Below are 25,252 nucleotides of genomic sequence, written 5' to 3'. Positions count from 1 at the left end.
GGTTCTTCTTATTTTCTTACTTTCTCTGTGTCCCTGTGACTAGCAGTTTGAGATTCTTTGGGATTCGTTGCTCTTTACCCCCTCCCACTTCCGAAACGGAGACAATTCACCCGCACTTCATTGTCCTAGAATTTTCAGTCAGTTCAAAAGTCAGTTGCTAGGCTGCTAACTGGGACTAATAAATGGGGATGCATGTTTGGGAAGTATGGGAATATATCTTGTCTCCTTTTAAATATCTGCATTGGCACCCTGTTCATTTCCAAGCACAACTCAAAGTGCCGCTACCCACCAACATGGATTGGGACCCCAGGTATCTGAAGGATCCCCTGTTCCCCATGAACCTGCTCATCTTCAGAGACCCTCCTCCTGGTTCCTTCAGGAAATAAACAAATAAAGCACTGCAACCTCCCACAAATCCAAAAATCATGAACTGTCTACATCTTCTCTGCTGAGATTCCAACCAAAACCAGGGATATATGGGAATGTTGTTCTTGATGACAAAACATATGAGCATGCTCTGAAGCTCAACCATGAGCAAGTGTTCACTGAAATATTGACAAATTATTGAATGTGCTCACGTTTGTCTCATTCCTGATTCCCACTTTGATTTGTGCAACTTTCCTAATCTGTACACATTTCCTCAGTAGACTGAATCAGCCCCATTTTGTGCAAAGTATGAAATCTGCACAAATTTGGGGAGATCTGCACAAACCTGAGGAGATTTGTGCAAAGCTTCCATTCGATCGCTGCTCAATTAGCGCAAGTTTCCCATTTGGAAGAGCGAGCAGCAATCACAAGTGCGAATGGCAATCGGGCATGAGATAAGCAGTGAGACAATGTTTGGAGACTCCTGGCAATCTCAAACATCACTCATTCGCCCATCCCTGCATGTCTTCAGAGACCTCCCTCCTCATTCCTCTGGGAAATAAACAAATGAAACAACAACACCTCCCCCAAATCCAGAAGTTTTGGACTGCCCACATCTTCCCTGCACAGATTCCAACCAAAGTCTATTACTTTCTTGATTCTGGATGATCTGACAAAGCTGAAGTGGTTGTGGGGTGTTGTTGGGTTTTTTTAAAAAAAAATTGTCTGAATTTACACCGCATATTTTCTATTTATTTATGATTCCTATTGGTACCTTGGATTACTGAAATATAAATGCCCCTGAGGCAGCCCACAATACAAATATAAGAATACATCAACTCTACATGAAACACACAGACACAGATATAAATCACAGCAAACGCTGAAACCATGTTTGGTACCAAGTTATTATTGGTTAATTTTATTAAGTGGGGGAAATGGGTGGGCATTCCAGCCTTTAAAAATGTGCTCCATCCCTAGTTACTTCCATGGAATGCCTGACGGATTACTTGACACTGGAGATGGGAAGAAAGCACCCATTATATTTCAGAGAATATAATATAATAATCAGTAACTTCCCCCTTGATCTAGACATCCACTGCACTAGGGCTGTCAGAGAAATCCACAATGGATCCAAGTGAGTTTGGATTTCTGTGAGTCCGACCTGCAGATTTCATAATGGACCACCTTTTTCTGAGTCACGCTGGTTATGCAGACCTGCAGATTGTGTTGTTGTTGTTGTTGTTGTTTACTTTTTGAGGGACTTTGTGCTCATTTGCATTAGTAATTCACATTAACTAATGTGCATTTGTACAAGTCTGCAATAGTGCTTGTACGCATTAGCATTGATGCAAATTAGTGCATAGAATGAAATTTTGGCAAAAACCCCCACCCAATTCCATCAATGAGTGGAAGACACAATGAAAGATGCCCGACAATCTGGAAAACACAGATGGAATGGACTGAACACAATCCATCCACCCCTTCTTCTCCAGCCATATCTTCTAACTCCCCTTCCAGAATAAAGCTCAGCTGAAAAGCTCTCAAACTATTTAAAGTTCAAAGTGGCTCTTTGGAGGAATGGCAAACATTTCATAAAAGTCACTGTTGCTTTCCACCCCTAGAGTAAAGCGTAAAAATGCACATTCTTAAAGCACACATTTTTCAAGTGGGCGTTTTTCAAATGCAAACACATGTTTGGGAATTTGTGAAATTTCCCTGAAACAGATGCTCTTGCTCGTGTTCACATCTGGGATTGTGACTGGGACACATTTGTATGATTTGCAGACATAAACCACATTCTCGTCCATCCCTACTCTTATGGGGAAAGGCAGATGAACATGGGTCTAGCAGGAGTGGAAAGTGCAGCCACCGCTGTCACTAAGTCTGTCTAAATACTGAGCTACTTGTGGCATTTCTAAAGAAGCTCAGTCTTTTCCAATCCACTCTTTTTGTCATCGTTTTCCTGCATTCCCTCCCCTGCCCTTCTGGTGGCAAGGAGTGCTGGTGATAGCGGAGGCCTCATCCTTAAGTTCCCAGGGCTTACAATGATGATAGATACTCCAGATTATTAGTAAGCATACAGAAAGTACGGCTGTGTACCGCTTCAGCCCGAAGCCGGAAGTCCAAGCCGACACGGGGCACTTCGGGCTGCTTTCTGCCACTTGCAAGGTGGGGTGGAGGGGGCACGAAGTGGCATGAAATGGGTCAGGTCACTCCGAAGCGCTTCAGGGTACTTTGGACTGATCCGGAAGCCCAGCCACACCGCTGCCACCGCCCTGCCCCCAGCTCCTTACCTGAGCCCCTGGGACACTCACTAGCAGCCGACTTCTTCCAGGGAGTCACCATTTTTAAATGACAACTTCCTGGACTTCCAGAAATAGATCCTGTGCAAATGGTGGCCATCAAGCCTGGGCCACAACATTAATGTAGCACACGTGACGGCCTGATGGCCACCATTTGTGCAGGATCTATTTCCAGAAATACAGAGAGTCACCATGGCAACTCCTTGGAAGAAGAAGATGGCTCCTGGCACATGTCCTGAGGGCCCAGTAAGAAGCTTGGGGCTCGTGCAGTATGGCAGGGGCATCGGGGGGGGGGAGTGGGATTTGGTCATCCAAATCCTGCTTTGGCTCCAGAGGCTGAAGTGGGTTGGGGGCTGCCAAATCACCCTGAAGCAGGTTGGGCCCACCTCATAAGCCCTGAAATGGCCCCTGAGGTGGGTTGGGGGGGGGGTCCCCATTCAGCCCTAATAGAAAGACAAGCCCTGCTGAAAATGAATCAGCATGGCTTCCAAAAAGGTAAGTTTTGTCTCACTAACATTTTGGAGTTCTTTCAGAGTGTCAGTAATGATGTGGATAGGGATGAGCTGGTAGACATTATTTACTTGGACTTCCAAAGGGCTTTTGACAAAATCCCTTCCCAAAGGCACCTGAGGAAACTTGGCAGTCATGGAATCAGAAGAGAGGTCCTCTTATGGATCAATAACTGGTTAAAGAACAGAAAGCAGAGAGCAGGAATAAATGGTAAATTCTTCCAATGGATGGATGGAAACAATACAGTGTAAACAACACACAATGGGGGATCTCTATTGCGATCAAAGCTTTTCTGCTTGTTCATACACTTGTTCAGAAACTCAGTCATAAATGATCTGGATCTAGGAGTGAGCACTGAGGAGGCCCAATTTGCTGCTGGCACTAAATTATTTAGGTTGGCTAAAATAAAAGGGATTGCAAATAGCTCTAAAGGGATCTCTCCAAACTGGGAGAATGGGCATGAGAATTGCAAATGCACTTCAACGTACGCAAATGTAAAGTGATGCACACTGGGGCAAAAAATCCCGACTTCACATATACATCGATTGACTCAGAGCTAGACCTAGGGATGTCACAGGATCTGAGAGCGGGGTGGAGCATGGTGGACTCCACCCCACTCAACCTTCTGGGCCTTGCACTGCGTGCTCAACGGGCCATTCGCCAAGCTGCCATTTTTTCACAATAGGGCAGCTTGTTAAGGGGACGTTGGGCACTGGGCACTCACCGGGTGCTTGCCAGGCACTCGCTGGGTTGTTCAACAGCTTGTGCGGTCAGTGGGGGCGGGTGGTGCTGGTGAACGCCTGGCAAGGACCGATGGAGGCAAGTCCATCCATCCCTAGCTAGATGTGACTGAGCGAGAAAGAGAACCTGGGGTTGTGGTGGAGAACTTGGTGAAAATATTAACCCAGTGTGCAGTTGCTATGAAAAAGGCAAACTCCATATTAGGCATAATTAGGAAGCGATTGAGAATAAAACTTCCAATATCCTAATGCCCTTATACAAATCCATGGTGGAACCACACTTGGAATACTGTGTACAGCTCTGGTCACCACTTCTCAAAGAGAAAGATATTGTAGAGCTGGAAAAAGTGCAGAAACTGAAAAGAATAAGGGGCTGGAGCAAGTCCCCTGTGAGGAACAGTTACAACTTCTGGGATGGTTTAGCTTAGAAAAAAGACAAGTTGGGCGGACGTGACAGAGGAGCACAAAGTTATGCATGATGTGGAGCATGTGAACAGGGAGACATTTTTCTCCCTCTCTCATAGTCGCATGAAGCTGATAGGTGGGAGATTCTGTACAGATGCAAGGATGTCCTTCTTCACACAGCACATAGTCAAACCATGGAATTCGCTACCACAGGATTTAGCAAAAGGGGACAGGGCAAATTCATGCTGGGCCAGGCTATCAGTGGCTACTAGGCTTGATGGTGATGCCTCCAGTATCAGAGGCAGTATGCCTGGGTAATCAGTTGCTGGGGAACATGGGCGGGAGGGTGCTGCTGCAGCCATACCCTGCTTGTGGGTTTCCTGTGGGCAGCTGGTTGGCCACTGTGTGAACCGAATGCTGGACTAGAGGGACCCCGGTCTGATCCAGCAGGGCTCTTCTGATGTTCTTATGTTCAGAGCAGGGATGGGGGGGGGGCTCCAGTCCACAGGCCTAACATTTTAAGAATTATTTCTTTAAAATTATTTTATGCTGCCTTTAAGGTTAGAAGCCCCTCAAGGCCGCTACGGTCAGTCTCCATCTGGCCCACCAGTTCCTCTGCATTATCTCTAATCACTGATTGGAGTTAAGACAGTGTCCCTGTCCCGCCCCCCCGCCCCCCCGTGTCGCAGTAAGATTTTTTTTAAAGCCTCCGTGGGTACCCATGGGGACTTTTTAGGAGCCTATTTGCAGTGAATGGGGCATTTTTGTATGGGTGGCTGCTGGGGAGGGAAGGGCTCACCAATACTGTGACCCACCTTGACAAATCCCCCCCCCCCTAATTAGGCTTCTGCAAGGCCCACTGGTGCTAATGGCGGCTTTCAAAAGGCCTCATTGCAGTGGGAGAGGGGCAGAGAGAGAGAGAGTGTGTGCATGCGTGCATGCACGTGCGTGTGTGCGCGCAATCACATTGTGGGGCTTCAGGCCAGCAGTGGGGTGGCCCCACCCACCGTGGGAAATGTCTCCTGACATGCTTCCTGGACACAGTGTGGCTCCCGGGCCAAAATTTTTTCCCATTCCTCCTGGCTGAATTTCAGTTTGTCACCCTCCCTATATGCAATTTGAATCTTATATGCACTTGCTTTGGGTTGCGATACTTGGAAACAAATTCATTTGCACTGCATGGCATATACACAATGCCCCTTGTTCAACAATTTCTCTTTATGCTGAGAGAGGATCAAATCTCTTGTGTGCTCATAGGACAGGGGGGACCTTGCTGCACAGTCATCACGTTCCACACCCTTGCCCCCCCAACAATTTTCATCATCATTACATATAGTAATTGCAGAGCCCAATTATGAGATTGCATTTGCTGTGTTTACGCTAATTAAGTCATTAGACATAATATGTCTAAATTACGCAAATTGGCTGAAAAAATTATTTTGACAAATGATAGAAATTTTTATGCCGTGGATGGAATTGAAATTGGGAGACCGACCCTGGATTTGCTTGGGAGATGGTTGGCCTTCTGCTCCCCTGTGCTTGATAACTGCTTAAGTGACATTCTGTCGAAGAAATGATATGTGAAACTTAACCGCTATGAATTGGATGTTTCTTGTTCCTACAAATATTCATCATATTACTAGTAGGGATAGACGAAACAGTGTATTTCCAGCCCATATCACTTTGGCGTGCGTTCACTCATGAGATGATTCAGTCCCATTTCCATGTTAATCTTGATTTAAAAACAAACAACCCCCAAAACATGAATATTTGCAATTCAGTACTATTTATATACATATTTTGGACATATTTTCTCTCCAAGTATGCATGTTGAAATGTGTTCTATCTCAAAACACACATTCTAATATACCATCCTATGCCAATTTCCCAGGCTGCAACAGTCATCAAGGGAGGCCCTGTTGTCTTTGCCACAGCCTACAGATTTCCATGTGGTGACAATATGGAGACAGGCCTTCTCTGCAGTGGTGTCTGCCCTGTGCAGTGATATCCCCTCTGAGGTACATCAGCCTCCATGCTGGCATGTTTCATGCATTTCTTGAAAACGTATCTGTGTGCTTTGGCTTTCCCCCAGCCACGAGCTATCTTTGTACCAAGCTCTTGATACATGTGTGTGTGTGTGGGGGGGGGGGGTTGTTTGTTTGTTTTTATTCTTTGGTAAACTGCTTTGTATGGACAGAAGTTCGCAACATTGTTCAGGAGGCGGCAACAAAAAACGTCCCAAAGAAAAAGAAAACCAAGAAGGCAAGATGGCTGTCTGCTGAGACACTGGAAGCAGCCCAAGAAAGAAGGAAAGCAAAAGGCAACAGTGATAGGGGGAGATATGCCCAATTAAATGCAAACTTCCAGAGGTTAGCCAGAAGAGATCAGGAATCATTTCTAAACAAGCAATGCGTGGAAGCAGAACAAGATAATAGAATAGGAAGGACAAGAGACCTGTCCAGAAAATTAGAAACATCGGAGGTAAATTCCAGGCAAAAATGGGTATGATCAAAAACAAAGATGGCAAGGACCTAACAGAAGCAGAAGAGAGCAAGAAAAGGTGGCAAGACTATACGGAAGATCTGTATAGGAAGGATAATAATATCGGGGATAGATTTGACGGTGTGGTCAGTGAGCTAGAGCCAGACATCCTGAAGAGTGAGGTTGAATGGGCCTTAAGAAGCATTGCTAATAACAAGGCAGCAGGAGATGACGGTATCCCAGCTGAACTGTTTAAAATCTTGCAAGATGAGGCTGTCAAGGTGATGCATGCCATATGCCAGCAAATTTGGAAAACACAAGAATGGCCACCAGATTGGAAAAAAATCAACTTATATCCCCATACCAAAAAAGGGAAGCACCAAAGAATGTTCAAACTATCGAACAGTGGCACTGATTTCACATGCCAGTAAGGTCATGCTCAAGATCTTGCAAGGTAGACTCCAGCAATTCATGGAACGAGAATTGCCAGATGTACAAGCTGGGTTTCGAAAAGGCAGAGGAACTAGAGACCAAATTGCCAATATCCGCTAGATAATGGAGAAAGCCAGGGAGTTTCAGAAAAACATCTATTTCTGTTTTATTGACTATTCTAAAGCCTTTGACTGTGTGGATCATCACAAATGGTGGCAAGTTCTTGGTGGTATGGGGATACCAAGTCATCTTGTCTGCCTCCTGAGGAATCTGTATAACGACCAAGTAGTAACGGTAAGAACAGACCATGGAACAACGGACTGGTTTAAGATTGGGAAAGGAGTACTGCAGGGTTGTATACTCTCACCCTACCTATTCAACCTGTACGCAGAACACATCATGCGACATGCTGGGCTTGATGAAGCCAAGGCTGGCGTTAAAATCGCTGGAAGAAACATTAACAATCTCCGATATGCAGATGATACCACTGTGATGGCTGAAAGCGAGGAGGAGCTGAGGAACCTCATGACGAAGGTGAAAGAAGAAAGTGCAAAAGCTGGGTTGCAGTTAAACCTCAAAAAAACCAAGATTATGGCAACCAGCTTGATTGATAACTGGCAAATAGAGGGAGAAAACATGGAGGCAGTGACAGACTTTGTCTTTCTAGGCACAAAGATTACTGCAGACGCTGACTGCAGCCAGGAAATCAGAAGACGTTTACTTCTTGGGAGGACAGCAATGACAAATCTTGATAAAATAGTGAAGAGCAGAGACATCACACTGACAACAAAGGTCCGCATAGTGAAAGCAATGGTATTCCCCGTAGTAACCTATGGCTGCGAGAGCTGGACCATAAGGAAGGCTGAGCGAAGGAAGAGAGATGCTTTTGAACTGTGTGCTGGAGGAAAATTCTGGGAGTGCCTTGGATTGCAAGACGATCAAACCAGTCCATCCTCCAGGAAATAAAGCCAGACTGCTCCCTTGAGGGAATGATCTTAAAGGCAAAACTGAAGTACTTTGGCCACATCATGAGAAGACAGGATGCCCTGGAGAAGATGCTGATGCTAGGGAAAGTGGAAGGCAAAAGGAAGAGGGGTGACCAAGGGCAAGATGGATGGATGATATTCTGGAGGTGACGGACTCAAACTTGGGGGAGCTGGGGGTGGCAATGGCTGACAGGAAGCTCTGGCGTGGGCTGGTCCATGAAGTCACGAAGAGTCGGAAGCGACTTACCGAATAAACAACAGCAACAACAAACTGCTTTGGGATTTGTTCCAAACGAGAAGCCATATGTAAATATTGCTAACAATTAAATAAAATGTTTTTTGAGTGGAGAAGTATGGCGTAACATTCAGAGAAGTGCAAAATCTAGTGGACAGCTGCATTCCGGACCGTACATCATTTCAGTAGATGCAGGTTAGGTCAGTTCATATCAGAATTTGCAAAGATTGAATTCTTCAAACATCTCTGCTTATCAGATGGCTAAAAGCCACAGTTCTCAATGGCTGAATTGTTCTAGCTTCGGTCCAAATGCTCACACAAATCATGACCCCAGGTGGATGGGTTTTTATAGCCCTGGGTCTGTCCTGATTTTTTGCTGGGATAAGAACATAGAAGACCCATGCTGGATCAGACTGTCTAGATCAAACAGTGACCAACCAGATGCCCACAGGAAACCTACAAGCAGGACATGAGTGCAACAGCATCCTCCCACCCATTTTCCCCAGCAACTGGAGTACATAGGCATCTATGATACTGGAGGTAGTACATAGCCATCAGTAGGGGTGGACGAAAGTGACTTACCTGTCCTCAAAGCTTGTTTGAGGTGGGGGGGAGGCGCTTTGCTGCTCCCCCCGCGAAGTTCAGGCCGGGGGGGGAGGCTTCCCGCCTCGCCTGGCCGAAATTCAGGCCGGGGGGGAGGCTTCCCGCCTCGCCCGGCCGAAATTCAGGCCGGGGAGGAGGCTTCCCGCCTCGCCCGGCCGCGAACGCGAAAGTTTAAAAAAAAAACAAAAACGCCCCCGTGATAGGTTACGTGACGATTAACATAGCCTATCACGGCTAGATCTGCAAAGTCAGCCGTGATAGGCTACGTAAATCGTCACGTAGCCTATCACAGCTGACTTTAAAAAAAAAAAGCGCGTACGCTAATGGCGGCCCCCATAGGGAGCCGCCATTCGCGTTCCTTATTTGGTTGCTGTAGTCTACGTAAATCTTTACGTAGACTACAGCGACCAAATAAGGAACGGGAATGGCGGCTCCCTATGGTGGCCGCCATTATCCGTACGCGCTTTTTTTTTTTTAAGTCACCCATGATAGGCTACGTGACGATTGACGTAGCCTATCACAGCTGACTTTGCAAATCTAGCCGTGATAGGCTACGTTAATCGTCACGTAGCCTATCACGGGGGCGTTTTTTTTTTCTTCTTTTATTGCAATGGCGGCGGCGGCAGCCGGTTGAAAGATTGGCTGCCGCCCCCGCCCAGGACGAACACCCGCCGAACCGCCGGCCGGACCCGCCGCCGGAAAGGACATTTGGCAAAGGTAAGTCCCGTCCCGGAGGGGGTGCGGGGTGCGGGGGGTGCGGAGAATTTCTCCCCGAAACTTGTTCGGGGGGCCGAACACGTTGGCGCTCGGCCCCCCGAAGTTTCGGGGAGAAATACTCCGCCATCCCTAGCCATCAGGACTAGTAACCATTGAGAGCCTTTTTCTCCAGGAATTTGTCCAACCCCCTTTTAAAGCCCATCCAAATTGGTGGCCATCGCTGTGGCAGTACATTCCATAGTTTAGCTCTGTGCTGTATGAAGAAGCCCTCCCTTTTATCTGTCCTCAATCTCCCACCAATCAGCTTCATGGGAGGACCCCGTTGGGTTCTAGTATTTTGAGAGAGGGAGAAAAATGTCTCGCTCTCCACATTCTCCACACCAGGCATAATTTTGTACACCTCTATCATGTTTTCCCCTACTCACCTTTTCTCCAAGCTAAACAATTCCATATGTTGTCGCCTTTCCTCATAGAGGAATTGTTCCAGCCCCTTGTTCATTTTGGTTGCCCTTTTCTGCAACTTTTCCAGCTCTGCAATATGGATGATGATGATGATAGTCAAATTTTGACATATTTTGCCCCTATACTGCAGTCATTGATGTTCTTGTCCAATTATATAAGGAAGCTGAGTAGTTTCTCTGTCATTGTTCTGCTCATTTATAATTTGAAATTAATGAACCAGAACAGAGGATTCATTCAGGTTTGAGTTGAGATGTTACAAAGTATATGATTCTTTCATTACTTCATTTAACTTTGAACGTTGGGCAGATCAATACATCAATATTAGTTCTTTTCATCTCTCCAATACTTGACTGCTGCATTTTTCTTTTGCATTTCAAAGAAATGTCAGCCCCTCCACTCACTGAGCTCCACTATTCTCCCATTCATTTCAAGTCTCAGTCCAGTAGGGATGCATGGACTTCCTTTCATTCACCCTCGAAGGGGCTCCAAGTGAATGTGCACAAAAACTGACCTTTCATGTGCTTTCTAAACAAGTGCATGTAAAATACTTGCACCAGCTTGAAGTGCCTGCCACTGCCACATTTGCCCCATCCTTGTTCCCCTAGAACCCCACGTTGTACCTGGGGCAGGGGCAAAGGATGTGATGGCAGCAATGGTGGTAAAGTGGTGGGCCCCAGCTTCTGAGCAGAGTGTCATGTTCTCACTTTATTCCTGAATTTAAAATCCTGGGCAGTATCCAACAGTGTAATTTTGCAAATTCAAATAGTGCTAGCAGAGCTCTGCTGAATCTTTCAGTTGTGCAAATGGTTGCCCATTATGCTTGCACAAATGGTTGTGCAAGCAGTTGTGCAACCCATTGCACAAGCGGAATGTGCAACCCATTGCACAGTGAGTTGCACAAAAGTTGTTGTTGTTGTTGTTATTTACATTTCTATACCGCCCCATAGCCAAAGCTCTCTGGGCAGTTTGCAGAAGTTAAAAGTAATGCCAAGGATTGCCCCTTGGGGTATTTTATCACAAATTTGTGAACAGAAATAACTGGCAACATGTCTTCAGCAAAGAGTAATGTTCCAATTTATTCAGTAACCCTTCAAGAGGACATGCTGCACACTAACAGGAAGGGGGAAATCCAAAAGAGGAATGAAACGCAAAATGTTTATAAGTCCTCAGCTCAAGATGAGTGCTCTTCTCCCACCGAGATGTTGAAGATCGTTCCTTTTACTAGTACTGCAGCTTGGGCTTGTTAAATTAGGGACACGTCTCACTCAGCACATCCCAGGAGGACACAGGGCTTTTTCCTTTACATGGAGTTTCTGATTCACGTATGTTCTCCTGTTACACAATACAACAATACATGCATCACATCTATTTAACAATATTTTATATCAATGTGGGCATTTAGGCCTCAGCAAAGTAATTCCTTTACGAGAGCCAGTGTGGTGTGAGAGCCAGTGTGGTGTAGTGGCTAGAGTATTGGACTGGGAGCCTGGAGATCTGGGTTCTAGTCCCCATTCATCCATGGGGTGACTTTGGGCCAGTCACTCTTATCCCAACCTACCTCACAGGGTTGTTGTTGTGAGGGTAAAATGGAGAGGAGGCGGATTATGTGCGCTGCCTTAGGTTCCTTCAGGAGGAAAAAAGGCAGCATATTAATGCAATCATTTATACTTTTACAATGGAGTATTTCCCCCTTCTCTTTACAACATCACTAATAATAGCTAGGGATGTATGCAGAATTTGTTTCAATGTGTTTTTAATGAGGAGTTACCCAGTTTGCACCTTCTGGACCAAACACGGACTTGAACACAACTTGTGGTTGGTCCGTACATTTCTAAACTGGAAATGTGATTTGTGGACTGCCCAAAATGTGTTCGACAGTGTGCATACTTCTGAAAAATGAGAAGACAGGATACTCTGGAGAAGATGCTGATGCTAGGGAAAGGGGAAGGCAAAAGGAAGAGGGGCCGACCAAGGGCAAGATGGATGGATGATATTCTGGAGGTGACGGACTCGACCTTGGGGAAGCTGGGGGTGGCGACGGCCGACAGGAAGCTCTGGCGTGGGCTGGTCCATGAAGTCACGAAGAGTTGGAAGCGACTGACCGAGTAAACAACAACACACACACACCTGTAAAGTTAGGGACACTGAGTAAATCCCAGGCTACAGGCCCATTTGTGGAGTTTCTTCTGCTGCTGGCTGGGCTGGCTGAGGCATTTTTCCTTCCCCCCCCCCGCCCCACTTTTTACAGGTGATGACATGGAAGCCACTTCAGCAGGGTAATACTGGGTCTAGCTGTTCTGTTTTGAACTAACTGAAGTCTCCAAGATGTCTTCAGTTGCAGCCCCCTGTGCAATGCATTGCAGTAGTCAGTTCTAGGTTTGGATAACAGTTGTCAGATGACTTCTGTCCAGCTCTTATGACTGCATTTTCAATCTGTGTCATGTGAAGAGGTTTAAATGGGCATATGTGTTAGCTGTGCATTTCCTTTATGTTCATAATATTACATGTTTCAGGGTCAGGTGGGGAACATATTCTAATTTATTTCAATTTATGTTAGTAATGAATATTACAAATGTTACTGGTGGATTGGGCTGGTATCATCTGCTTTGGAAGAAAGTAGGGATGGGTGAATATGTGTTGTTTGAGCTCGTTGGGGATCTCCAAATTCTTCCTCAAAGCACATTTTGCCTTGTTTGTGTTCCTGAATGGGAGCAGCTTTATTTTGACCAGGAAAAAATGCACATTTTTTCAATTGGGAAAAATGTACATTTTACCCCGATGTTAAAGCATGAAAATGCCAGGAGTGGGGGGGGGATTTGCCCATGTATACAAGTGCATATTTTTGGAAGTGGGCACTTGTCCATATGTACACTTTAGAACAGGAATACAAACAAGGAAATGGCAAAAAATTTCCTCAGAATTGTGTTCCTACTCACTTTCATGTTCGGGTTGCGAACAGGACATGTTTGCATAATTTGCAAACAGGAATGGAAGTCTTGTACATCTTTACAAGAACGTGCAAACAACTTGTCCCAGGCAGCTGGGGAAGATGTTATTTGTGTTTTCCATTTAACCTTTTATTCACCCTCTTCCTCCCTCCCTCACGTCTCTTGTCAATGGCAAGCTCTTTAATGGTAAGCTGAATTTCTGGAGGTTTTATTTTCCTGCACAAGATCTCCTTCTTGAGTACTGTGAACCCCACCCCCTCCCCAACAGTTTCTTCACTGAGAACTAGGCATCATTATTAGAGGCTCCGCTCAGATCCATGCACACTCATTTGCATAATTATTGTCCAAAAATAAATTGATCTAGGAAGCCAGGTTGAAAGGAACACTACAGAAACATGTCTTCACAGTAGTTCAGCCTCTACCGATATATGGACCTGATTTAGAGGCAAAAGGACAAACCACAGGTGGTGAACTTTGGCCGTTCCATGTGAAGATGCTTCAGTTCTCCACACACACAGCCCAGTTGTTCTTTCATAGTTTTCCTACAGTTCCATTGCAAGGCTTGCAGTCCCATCCTGTGCATGTCTACTCAGAAATAAGCCCCTTTGAGTTCAGTGGAGCGTACTCCCAGGTAACTGTATACAGAATTGCAGCCCTAGACAATTCTCCTCTATAGACATTTCTTTTATTTCAGCATTTATTTCTTATCATTTATAATCCTGGTTTTCCAATGTATTCAAATCAGCTTATGGTGTTGTTTAGTTAAAAATGCAATTCACCATGGAAAAACCTTGCTCCATGCCCCTTGCTGTTAGAGGCTTGGCTGGCTGGAAATAATGACAGGGCCTTCTCGGTAGTGGCACCAAAGTTATGGAACTCCAGTTGGCTCCCTTTCCTCTTGGCCTTCAGGAGAGCAGTGAAGATACTCCTTTTTCAACAGACATTCGACTTGTAGTTATTCTCCTTCCATGGTGGTTTGTTTGTTTTGTTGCTCCTGATTCTTTTAGCTCTCTGTTATAAGTTGTGTGGCTTCATTGTGCATCTCCTTTAAAAAAAAAATGTTATAAGCCAAGTTGGGCAACTTGTTGGAGTATACATTTTAAAAAGAATATAGTAATGGGGGGATGTAAAATAGGGTTTTTAATCAACTATAAAATACATTTTAAAAAGACATACCTAGAAACACCTTAGTTATAAAACAATCAAATCCAAGGATCTGTGGCGAAATCTGGGACTTGGACTGGACCTCTCATGAACCAAGGCTGAGACCTAACTCGGTAAACTACCTGAGGCCAGTTTTGTTGAAGCCTTGGTTGACCACAGAAGGGAATGATGGTGCACAGCATCAGCCCCTGTGATTTCTAGGGATGCATGAGAGCTTTGTTTCAGCTCTTTTTTTTACCAGAATATACCCAGTTTGCACTTTCTGGAACCGAATGCAGACCCCAGTGCAATCTGCGGTCACTGTCTGTACATTTTTGAGCTTGCAATGCAATCACAGAACCAAAACAACAACAACCTCATGTTTGAAAAATGTGTCCATGAATGCGCATGAAAAAAATGTGTATTTTTGAAACATGAACACAAACACTTTACTCAATGGGAGAAAATGTGTACATTTCAAACAATGTGCATAATTAATGCATGCATTTGGGAAAATGCACACAAGAATATGTACGAATGTTTGTGCAAAAAACAAAACAAAAACAAGGTCTGTACTTTTCTGAGTTTGTGATGCAATTTGTGGAACAAAAAATGTGTACATTTGAAAAGTGTGCACTTTGGAAAAATGTGCTCAGGCACGCTTTAATCAATGGGAGAAAAATTTGAGCATTTAAAAAAGCACACAATTGATGCAGACATTTAGGAAAATGCACTTGAAAAATATGCATGGGTTTTTGTACAAAAGGGGAAAAAAGGAAGAAGCTCATAACCTGATACGGACATGAGTCAGAATGGGCTTTGAGTGGCATTTGGAGATCCTCAAGTGAGCCTGAGTTCTGCGAATTCACATATCCCTAGTGACTGGGAGGAAGCACCAGGCCTCTGAGTTGGCTGGACGTACTGTGAAGTAGGGATGTGTGAAAGTTACTTACCTTTTCGAAGGGGGTGATTCATGGTGGGGGGGGAAGGTGCTCCGCACCTCCCCCCAAAATCCTAACCCGGCCGGCTCCACTCCTCTGCAACTCCGCAGAGCCACCGGCCGGGTGCATTCGCAGGCGTGTGGGGCCTGCGGACGCAAATGGCGGCGGCTACGGCGACCGCCATTTGCGTTCCTGTTTTTTTGCTGTGATAGGCAAAGTAAATATTTACGTAGCCTATCATGGCAAAAAAAAAATCAGGGGCGCAAATGGCGTAGTGGCCGCCATTTGCGCCCCTGTCTTTCACCATGATAGGCTACATAAATAGTGGCCGCCATTTGCGTTCCCTTTTTTTGCCGTGATAGGCTATGTAAATATTTACGTAGCCTGTCATGGCCTCCGCAGGGATGCAAATGGCATCCCTGTGTTAGCCGTGATAGGCTACCTAAGTATTTATGTAGCCTATCACGGCAAAAATGAGGAAGCGAATGGCGGCCGCAGACGCGGCCGCCATTCACAAAACAGCGCGAATGGTACCAGGTAAGTGCTCTGTTTCGCGTGCCTTTTGCGGGGTGGTGGGGCGGGGGGGCTTCGTTCCGCCACGGATTTCGGGGGGCCGAATGCACTGGCATTTGGCCTCACTGAGATCCGTGGCAGAATCCTCTGACATCCCTACTATGAAGACCTGAAGGGGCCTAGTCTCCTTTGTGAAGGACTTTCTGTGTTTTTAGCTTCAGCATCCAGATGCTTCCAGGTGCTCCAAGTCTAGATCCATGGATGGCTGCCCATGACCCCACCAGGGTCCTGCCAAACATGTGTTCCTTCTACGGCACATGTACCTCATCCCCCCTCCCCTCCAGAGGGCTGCCCTTACACTCACAGCCTGAGACCACCCTTCCATCTTGCAGGGGGCGCCTTAATACCCAAAGTCAGTCTACTCTCACATGAGAGGTCCAGCTCTCCAGAGTGCCCCATCACACACAATCATGTGGTTCCCCTCCTCTCTCACTAGAGGCCTCCCAGTGACCACCAGTCTCGCAAGATGCACACACCGTGCTCATTGCTTCTGTTTTCTCTGCCACCAACGTGGCACCCCACCTCCATAATTCACAGCTGGAAACCAGGGGGGTAGTGCAAGTCCCATACCCCTTTGCTGTGAAAGACACTCCACTGAGCTGTGGGGGTCCTGAGGACAGGGAGGTTTGAACTCCACAAAGCCCAGCTATAAGTCTAACCTTCTCCCTCCTTCTCAAGCTAAGGATATCTGGGGCAAAGCGGGGAGGAGACAACAGGGAAGAGGAAGCTGTGGGGACATTCCATGGAGCACTCAACATGCCTCAGCAGCCCAGTTTATTTTTGAGGCAGGCAGGAGGGAGGGGCCAGAACTGGCTACAAATACAGTGCTGGGGGGTCTTTGGGCTGGATATAATGAGGCTGCTCTTATACGCTTACGAGAGGCGAGAAGAGTTACTTTCCAGTGATTCGCTTTATTATCTTGGTTGTCTTTCCCAAATAATGATCGTGGCCCCTAAACATCCCCCTTTCTGCTGGCTACAGGGTGAAACCAAGATCCTGAAGCTAAAAAACCTTCGACCTCAGGACTACGCCAATTACAGCTGCATCGCTTCAGTCAGGAACGTCTGCAACATCTCCGACAAAATGGTCTCCTTCCGGCTTTCAAACAAAACAGGTATGTCATCATCCCTGGCTTTTTTCAGGAGGAGACCTGCTGAGCCCCTGCTGAGCCCCTGCCCCACTTTTTGTGTGTGTGTGTGTGTGGGGTGTTGTTACAGTACTTAGTGATTAGCTATGCTGGTTCATTTCTATCCATCCCATTTCCATTCTGCACAGAGATGCCACCATATTTATTCACATGCAATAATTTGCATATTATTTTAGGTGGCTATTTATATTATTTGTAGTCCACACAATTGTATCATATAATAATAAGCGCCACATTTTAATCAATTACTGGGATTTGTTGTAGTAGTTGTTGTTGTTAGCTATCTTACAAGAGTAGTTGTTTGATTTCTATTCTGCCTTTCAGCCAAGTGGTTCTCTGTCTATCTACGTCTCTCTCTCTCTCTCTCTCTCGTCTGTCTGCCTGTCTCTCTCTCTCTCTATCCACCCATCCCATGTGTATCATCTTGACTTAGAGTTAGGGATGTCCAGATTTTGTGAAATTCGTCCCGCGTGTGTTTCGTGGATTGTGCAGTGTTGCTCGTTCTGGCGTCCATTCACGGACAGATTCCCCCCCCCCGAATTTCTCCAGCATCCCTACTCAGAGTTGCCTGAAGCTCCTTTCAGACCTTCTCCCCCACACTTCCACACTGCGCATGGGGGAGGGAGCGGGCTCGTGCCACTGGCCCCACCCCAACATTGCTGCATCCAGCTGGCTCCATGCATAGGTGCCCCTTTCCAGACCTTCGCCTCTAGGTGTGGCACGTGGGGGTGAGGTCATGGGGCCACCGTGGCAATAGTGGTGGCAGGACTAGCAGTGCGGCCCCACATCCTCCTCCCTGTGTGGGCTGAATGCCTGAGGGGTCTGGAAGAGGCTGTCGTGGAGGGTGGCTGGCATGTTGCCTCCAGTGTAGCCACAGGGAGGCCCATGTGTACATGACAGGGTGGGTTACTTACCACCCCGTCTTTCCCAGTGTATTTTCCGGTCCCCAGTTCAGCCGTTCTTCCTGTCGGCTGCCATGCGAACCCAAACAATGGTCTTCTCACCACACTTCGCTTCTGCAGTCTGTGGAGGGCAAGTCCTTTCCGTTTGCCAGTCTGTTCACAGTTGCTTCTCTGGGCTGAATAACGTCATGCAAATTTATATCCCGCCTCCCCAGCAAAACTGATGCTCCAGGCAGCATGTCGACGGCAGAGGCATCCTCTGCCAGTAACTCGCTGGCTTCACGTGGCTGGCGCTCCACTGGGAGCTGTCGAGCCGGAGGCAACTGCTTGGCTGTCGTCGCTGCTGTTCCGCGGAGTTGTATTGTGTTCTGTACGGCGTGGCTTTTGCTGAAGAATTCTTACTTCCTCAACACTGTATGACTGGGGAGGACTTAGAAATCAAAGTGAGTTTGGAAACATGCTTTGTGGCCATCTTCGTCACAGCCGCCACCACCACCCCTGCTGTGGCTGTCCATGTCCCATTTCGGAGAAGCCCTCGCATTCCAGCAGTGGCCGGGCCAACGGCAAAGAGGCAGGCCCCCAATTCCCTGAATACCAGCATATTGTCTCTTAAAGCTGCCAGCAGCTAAGCCTTAGAAGAGCCATTTTAATCTTCTGGAATGGGGAAAAAACTGCACAATAGCCAGGAAGCCACTGAACGATTGGTGGCCAGAGGAGAGGGGGTGGGGCCTGGCCAATGGGGCGTGGCCATCCGAGGAACCCCAGAGAGGCTCCTGGGGTCCCTAATCTGGAGCAGATTAGGGACCCCAGGCAGGCCAGACTTGGCCCCAGGCCTGAGCTTCTGCCCCCTGCTATACTGTGTGAGGAATGTTCTGATTTGTGGATCCTCCCCCTCAGCTGTTTGCCTGAATCCAGCCTAGACTAATTTATGTAAAACACTTTCTTGGGTAAATATGGGCTGCTAAAGGAGACTCAACAGCCAAACCTCCACCCCCATCCCAAATATCTGACTTGTTCCCCAGTGAAAAGGAGAGTGTTAGTAATTTCAAGTCCATGTTTGGCAGGATGCTGTTCTGTAGCAAATGTTGAAATATTTGGAAGGAAGCAGGCTGCAGGATGCTGGGTTATTTGTTAATAATATGAATGCTGCTGCAAAGGCACTGAAAGCCGCTAATGAAGGAAACTGCCAGAGGAATCCTTAATGAGGCTCCTGCGTTGTATCTGGGGCAAGATAGGGGGTTTATTTGGATTTTGCATATTGGATCTCACTCCAGTAAATTACCCTCCCTGGATTTTTGTTTGTTTTTGCAGTGAATGAGAGAGAAAATCTTTAACAGTGTACTGCCTAGGAAGCTAAGGGCCTCTGTTTCCCAGCAGCAGAAGAACCACCTTCTGGCTGAGTGGGAATCTGAACTCGGCTGTGGAGCATGGGCTGGGCCCAGGAGCATCCTGGCATCTGATGAGACTGTAGGCTGTGGCCCCAGCAGCAGTCAGACACAGTGATGCAGGCAGCTTGCAGAGGGATTGTCCTCTGTGTGTGACAGGTCTGCATGGTACGTAGGAACTACTGGGAACACAAGAAGCTGCCTTATACTGAGTCCAACCATGGGTCCACGTAGCCAAAAGACACTGCCAAGGGAGGAAGTGATTGCCTGGCGGTGGCCAAGGAGGGTGACTGCTGCTTTCTGTGCGTGGGTGAGGAGGATGAGGAGGAAGAGGACCAGTACGAGCCCAAGCCCCACCCCCCATGGCAGTGGTCATCCCCTGGGTCCTCCTCATCACCCCCACGTGCAAATGCACGTTTGCATTTCAGCATGTTCCGATTGGTATATGGCCCGCCCTTAAGCCCAGTTCACATGAATAGCAGATGAGGTACTGAAGCTCTTCCTTCTGGGTTGGGGCACTCTTGAATGGAAGATGGGAGACATCAGAATCTCATGACTGAATGCTCACACACACACACACACACACACACACACCATAGAAAGCTAGCATTATTGACTGACCCATTTGTTCATTCATTTTCAAGAATTATACCCTGCCCAATAACAAAAAGTTCTCTGTGCAGCTTACACTCAGAGAGAACCCACCCCCACCCCCATTACATAAAGAAAGATAATAATGATAAAACCTTAACATCCAGATACAGGATTAAAAGCTAGCATCAAAAATATCACAAAGATAGCAGGATCAGATGCTTCCAGTCTTAAACTCCAGGAATGTCAACAGCTGTGGAGATCACTGGAGGAAGATAGAAGGGCCTCCAAAGAAGGACTTAAGGTGCAGGTAGGCAGGAGGATTACATCCTTTAGATAACCTGCAATGAAATTAGGAATTTGCACAAAACCAAACTGGGAAGTTGCACAACTCGAAAACAGGGACATGTCCGGCAATTTGCGAACATTTTCAGCGAACTTGTGCTCGTGCTCGTCCTTGTGCTTGTGGCTTTGAACGTGGCATACGGGCCACCCAGTATCGGACCCAGTCCTAGTTCCAAAGAGGGTGCCCATTCTTGCAGTATCGAAAAAATAATAATACTGGCCTCCCTTGACAGAGCGGTTATCAGGATTCCTGAGATAATGTTGGTGTGCCCTTCAAACGCTGAAAAGATTTGTTGGTGTGGCAAAAAACACCTTCTTGCCCAGATGCCTGTCCAATCCAGAACACAGTGTGCCCCATGACAGGAACAGCTGCAGAACAGAAAGGCACATGTGGAGAGGGAGCTCTGGATGACGTACAACATGAATGGCTGAATGGCTGTGCATTTAGCTCCCTGAACACCTCCACTTGTCTCGATACCTGAGTAACTCCACCTGTCTCCATAGCAGTCCACCAACCTTTAATCAATGTGGGAAAGAGCATAATAGTTAGGGATGCTTAAGACATTGTCCCATGTTTATTTCGCCCTGATTGTTGAGTTTCCAAATTACCAAACCTCGTCAGAATGGCACCAATGCCTTAACAATCTGCTGTCCTTCCACTTTTGCTACGAAGATTTTGTTCAGCTGGCTGCGCATGCACCGCCCGTTAGAGGTTACTAATGAATACAAGTGCATCTGTGCATTGATTGGAACTTGAGCCATCATATGCACTCATGCACATTGGTAGCCTCATTGGTACATTTACTCATTGGTAGAAAAAAATGAGAATGAAAATTAATTTTAGAATTCCTCAATGTTAAACTAGGAGGTAGGTGGAGTGGAACATGTGGCAGAACCAAGTAATGGAAGATGAACAAAAGTGAGTATGGACGGCGACTTAGAAAAAAGGTGAGTACGGGGAGACATGACAGTTGTAGTTGTTCAGTTCTTAAGTCGTGTCCGACTCTTCGTGACCCCATGGACCATAGCACGCCAGGCCTTTCTATCCTCCGCTCTCTCCCGGAGTATGCTCAAGTTCATATGCATTGCATCGGTGATGCTATCTAGCCATCTCATCCTCTGCTGTCCCCTTCTCCTTTTGCCTTCAATCTTTCCCAGCATCAGGGTCTTTTCCAAGGAGTTTTCTCTTCGCATTAGGTGGCCAAAATATTTGAGCTTCAGCTTCAGTATCTGTCTTTCCAATGAGCAGGCAGGGTTGATTTCCTTTAGGATGGACTGATTTGACCTCCTTGCAGTCCAGGGGACTCGTAAGAGTCTTCTCCAGCACCACAGTTGGAAAGCATCAATTCTTCGGCACTCAGCCTTCCTTATAGTCCAGCTCTCACAGCCATACATTACTACTGGGAAAACCATAGCTTTGATTATACGAACCTTTGTCGGCAAGGTGATGTCTCTGCTTCTTTCTATGCTGTCTAGGTTTGCCATAGCTTTCCTCCCAAGGAGCAAGCGTCTTTTAATTTCATGGCTGCAGTCACCATCTGCGGTGCTCTTGGAGCACAAGAAAATAAAATCTGTCCATTTCTTCCCCTTCTATATGCCAGGAAGTGATGGGGCCGGATGCCATGATTTTAGTTTTGTTAATGTTGAGTTTCAAACCAGCTTTTGCAGTCTCCACTTTCACCCTCAACAAGAGGCTCTTTAGATCCTCTTTGCTTTCTGCCATTAGGGTGGTATCGTCTGCGTATCTGAGGTTGTTGATAATTCTCCTGGCAATCTTAATTCCGACCTGTGATTCATCCAACCCAGCGTTTCTCATGATGTACTCTGCATATACCCTGGAGAAGATGCTGACGCTAGGGAAAGTGGAAGGCAAAAGAAAGAGGGGCCGACCAAGGGCAAGATGGATGGATGATAGTTTGGAGGTGATGGACTCGACCTTGGGGGAGCTGGGGGCGATGGCCGACAGGAAGCTGTGGCGTGGGCTGGTCCATGAAGTCATGAAGAGTCGGAAGCGACTGACCGAATAAACAACAACAACTCTGCATATAAGTTAAATAAGCAGGGCGAGAATATACAGCCTTGTCATACTCCTTTCCCAATTTTGAACCAATCGGTTGTTCCATGTCTGTTTCTTACTGTTGCTTCTTGACCCTCGTACAGGTTTCTCAGGAGACAGGTAAGGTGGTCTGGTACCCCCATCTCTTTAAGAATTTGCCACAGTTTGTTGTGATCCACAAAATCAAAGGCTTTAGCGGAGTCAATGAAGCAGAAATAGATGCTTTTCTGGAATTCTCTTGCTTTCTCCATGATCCAGCGAAAGTTGGCGATTTGATCTCTAGTTCCTCTGCCTCTTCGAAACCCAGCTTGTACTTCCGGTAGTTCTCGGTTCGCATATGGCTGAAGCCTAGCTTGTAGGATTTTGAGCATCACCTTGCTGGCATGTGAAATGAGCGCAATTGTGTGGTAGTTTGAACACTCTTTGGCGTTGCCCTTCTTTGGAATTGGAATGTAAACAGACCTTTTCCAGTCTTGTGGCCACTGTTGAGTGTTCCAAATTTGTTGGCATGTTGAGTGCAACACTTTAACAGCATCATCTTTTAGGATTTTAAATACCTCAGCTGGAATACTGTCATCTTCGCTTGCTTTGTTGTTAGTAATGCTTCCTAAGGCCCACTTGACTTTACTCTCTAGGATGTCCGGCTCAAGTTCAGTGACTGCACTATCATGGCTATCAGGGACATTCAGATCTTTCCTATATAGTTCTTCTGTGTATTCTTTCCACCTCTTCTTAATCTCATCTGCTTCTGTTAGGTCCCTGCCTTCTTTGTCCTTTATCATGCTGTCTCTGCACAAAATGTTCCCTTGAGACCTCCGATTTTCTTGAAGAGATTTCTAGTCTTTCCCATTCCATTGTTTTCCTCGATTTCTTTCCATTGTTCACTTAAGAAGGCCTTCTTGTCTCTCCTTGCTATTCTCTGGAAGTCTACATTCAGTTGGATATATCTTCTCCTTTCTCCCTTGCTTTTCGCTTCCCTTATTTCCACAGCTACTTGTAAAGCCTCCTCAGACAGCCACTTTGCATTCTTGCTTTTCTGTTTCTTTGGGATGGATTGAGTTGCTGCCTCCTGAACAATGTTACGGACCATAGTTCCTCAGGCACTCTGTCTATCAGGTCTAATCCCTTAAATCTATTCATAAGGGATATGATTTAGGTCATACCTGAATGGTTTAGTGGTTTTCCCTACATTCTTCAATTTAAGCCGAAATTTTGCGACAAGAAGCTCATGATCTGAGCCACAGTCAGCTCCAGTTCTTGTTTTTACTAACTGTATAGAGCTTCTCCATCTTTGGCTGCAAAGGACATAATCAATCTGATTTTGATATTGACCATCTGGTGACGTCCATGTGTAGAGTCGCCTCTTGTGCTGTTGGAAAAGGGTGTTTGCTATGATCAGCGTGTTCTCTTGGCAAAACTCTATTAGCCTTTGTCCTGCTTCATTTTGTACACCAAGGCCATGCTTGCCTGTTATCCTAGTTATTTCTTGACTCCCTACTTTAGCATTCCAATCCCCTATGATGAAGAGGACATCTTTTTTTGGTGTTAGTTCTAGAAGGTGTTGTAGGTCTTCATAGAACCGATCAACCTCAGCTTCTTCGGCCTCAGTGGTCGGGGCATAGACTTGAATTACTGTGATGTTGAATGGTTTGCCTTGGATTCGTACTGAGATCATTCTATCATTTTTGAGATTGTACCCCAGTACTACTTTTCCCACCCTTTTAATGACTATGAGTGCTACTCCATTTCTTCCAAGGGATTCTTGCCCACAGTAATAGATATAATGGTCACCTGAATTAAATTCGCCCATGCCTGTCCATTTTAGTTCGCTGATTCCCAAGATGTCGATGTTCAATCTTGCCATCTCATATTTGACCACCTCCAGCTTACCTTGATTCATTGACCTTCCATTCCAGGTTCCTAAACAATATTGTTCTTTACAGCATCGGACTTTCTTTTCACCACCAGACACATCCACAGCTGAGTATCCTTTCGGCTTTGGCCCAGCCGCTTCACTCTTTCTGGCGCTACTTTGAAATTCCCTCTGCTCTTCCCCAGTAGTATATTGGACACCGTCCGACCTGAGGGGCTCATCTTCTGGCATCATATCTTTTAGCCTTATGATACGTTCCATGGGGTTTTCTTGGCAGGAATACTGGAGTGGGTTGTCATTTCCTCCTCCAGTGGACCACATTTTGTCAGAACCCTCTGCCATGACCTGTCCGTCTTGGGTGGCCCTGCACGGCATAGCTTATGGCTTCACTGAGTTACGCAAGCCCCTTCGCCACAACAAGGCAGTGATCCATGAAGGGGAGACATGACAGAGGTGAACAGAATTATGCATGGTGTGGAGAAAGTGGATAGGAGACATTTTTCTCCCTCTCTCATAATACCAGAACCCAAAGGGTCATCCCATGAAACGGATTGGTAGGGATGTACAAAACTCACTTACCTTTGCTCCATCCCTCCTCACGGAATCCTCGACGGGGGGGGAGGCGATCCGGTCCTCCCCCCCGGAATCCTCGATGGCCGGCTCCACTCCGCAGCCAGGCCACGGAGCAGCCGGCCAGGGCCATCCGCAGCCGGATTTCCAGCTGCGGACGGCCTGGTGCAGACGCAAATGACGGCTGCTGTAGCAGTCACCATTTCATCCAGCTAGACAGCCATGATAGGCTACGTAAGAATTTACATAGGCTATGATGGCTAATGTAAAAACACACACACGCAGCATACGCAAATGGCGGCGACTACGGCGGCCACCATTTGCGTGGCCTATTTTTCGCCGACTTATCTTATGTAAATATTTACGTAGGCTAGAATGGCGAAAAATAAAGGAACGCAAAAAAGTCCACTACGCTATTTGCGTTCCCCTTTTTTTTCGCCGTTTTATCTTACGTAAATATTTACGTAAGATAAGTTGGCGAAAAATAGGCCACGCAAATGGCGGCCGCCACAGCCACCGCCATTTGCATACGCTA

The 25,252-nt window shown here is 46.5% G+C and overlaps 1 protein-coding gene across 3 annotated transcripts in view; it reads left to right on the top strand.

Moving 5' to 3' along the window:
• The window catches only part of MDGA2 (MAM domain containing glycosylphosphatidylinositol anchor 2), a 682,071-nt gene that overhangs the window by 312,355 nt on the left and 344,464 nt on the right, over window positions 1-25,252 (top strand). For all 3 annotated transcript variants that reach the window (XM_084833668.1, XM_084833657.1, XM_084833679.1), the window contains exon 5: window positions 16,830-16,962. In XM_084833668.1, coding sequence (XP_084689794.1) covers window positions 16,830-16,962 — 133 coding nt within the window. The remainder of the gene's footprint in view (window positions 1-16,829; window positions 16,963-25,252) is intronic.

This window comes from Heloderma suspectum, chromosome 1 (assembly GCF_057233095.1).
Source record: "Heloderma suspectum isolate Gila_16-S chromosome 1, 16-S_ref, whole genome shotgun sequence".
Classification (NCBI taxonomy): Eukaryota; Metazoa; Chordata; class Lepidosauria; order Squamata; family Helodermatidae; genus Heloderma; species Heloderma suspectum.
Note: the sequence above shows the minus strand (reverse complement) of the source record. Positions and strands in the feature narration are given on the sequence as shown.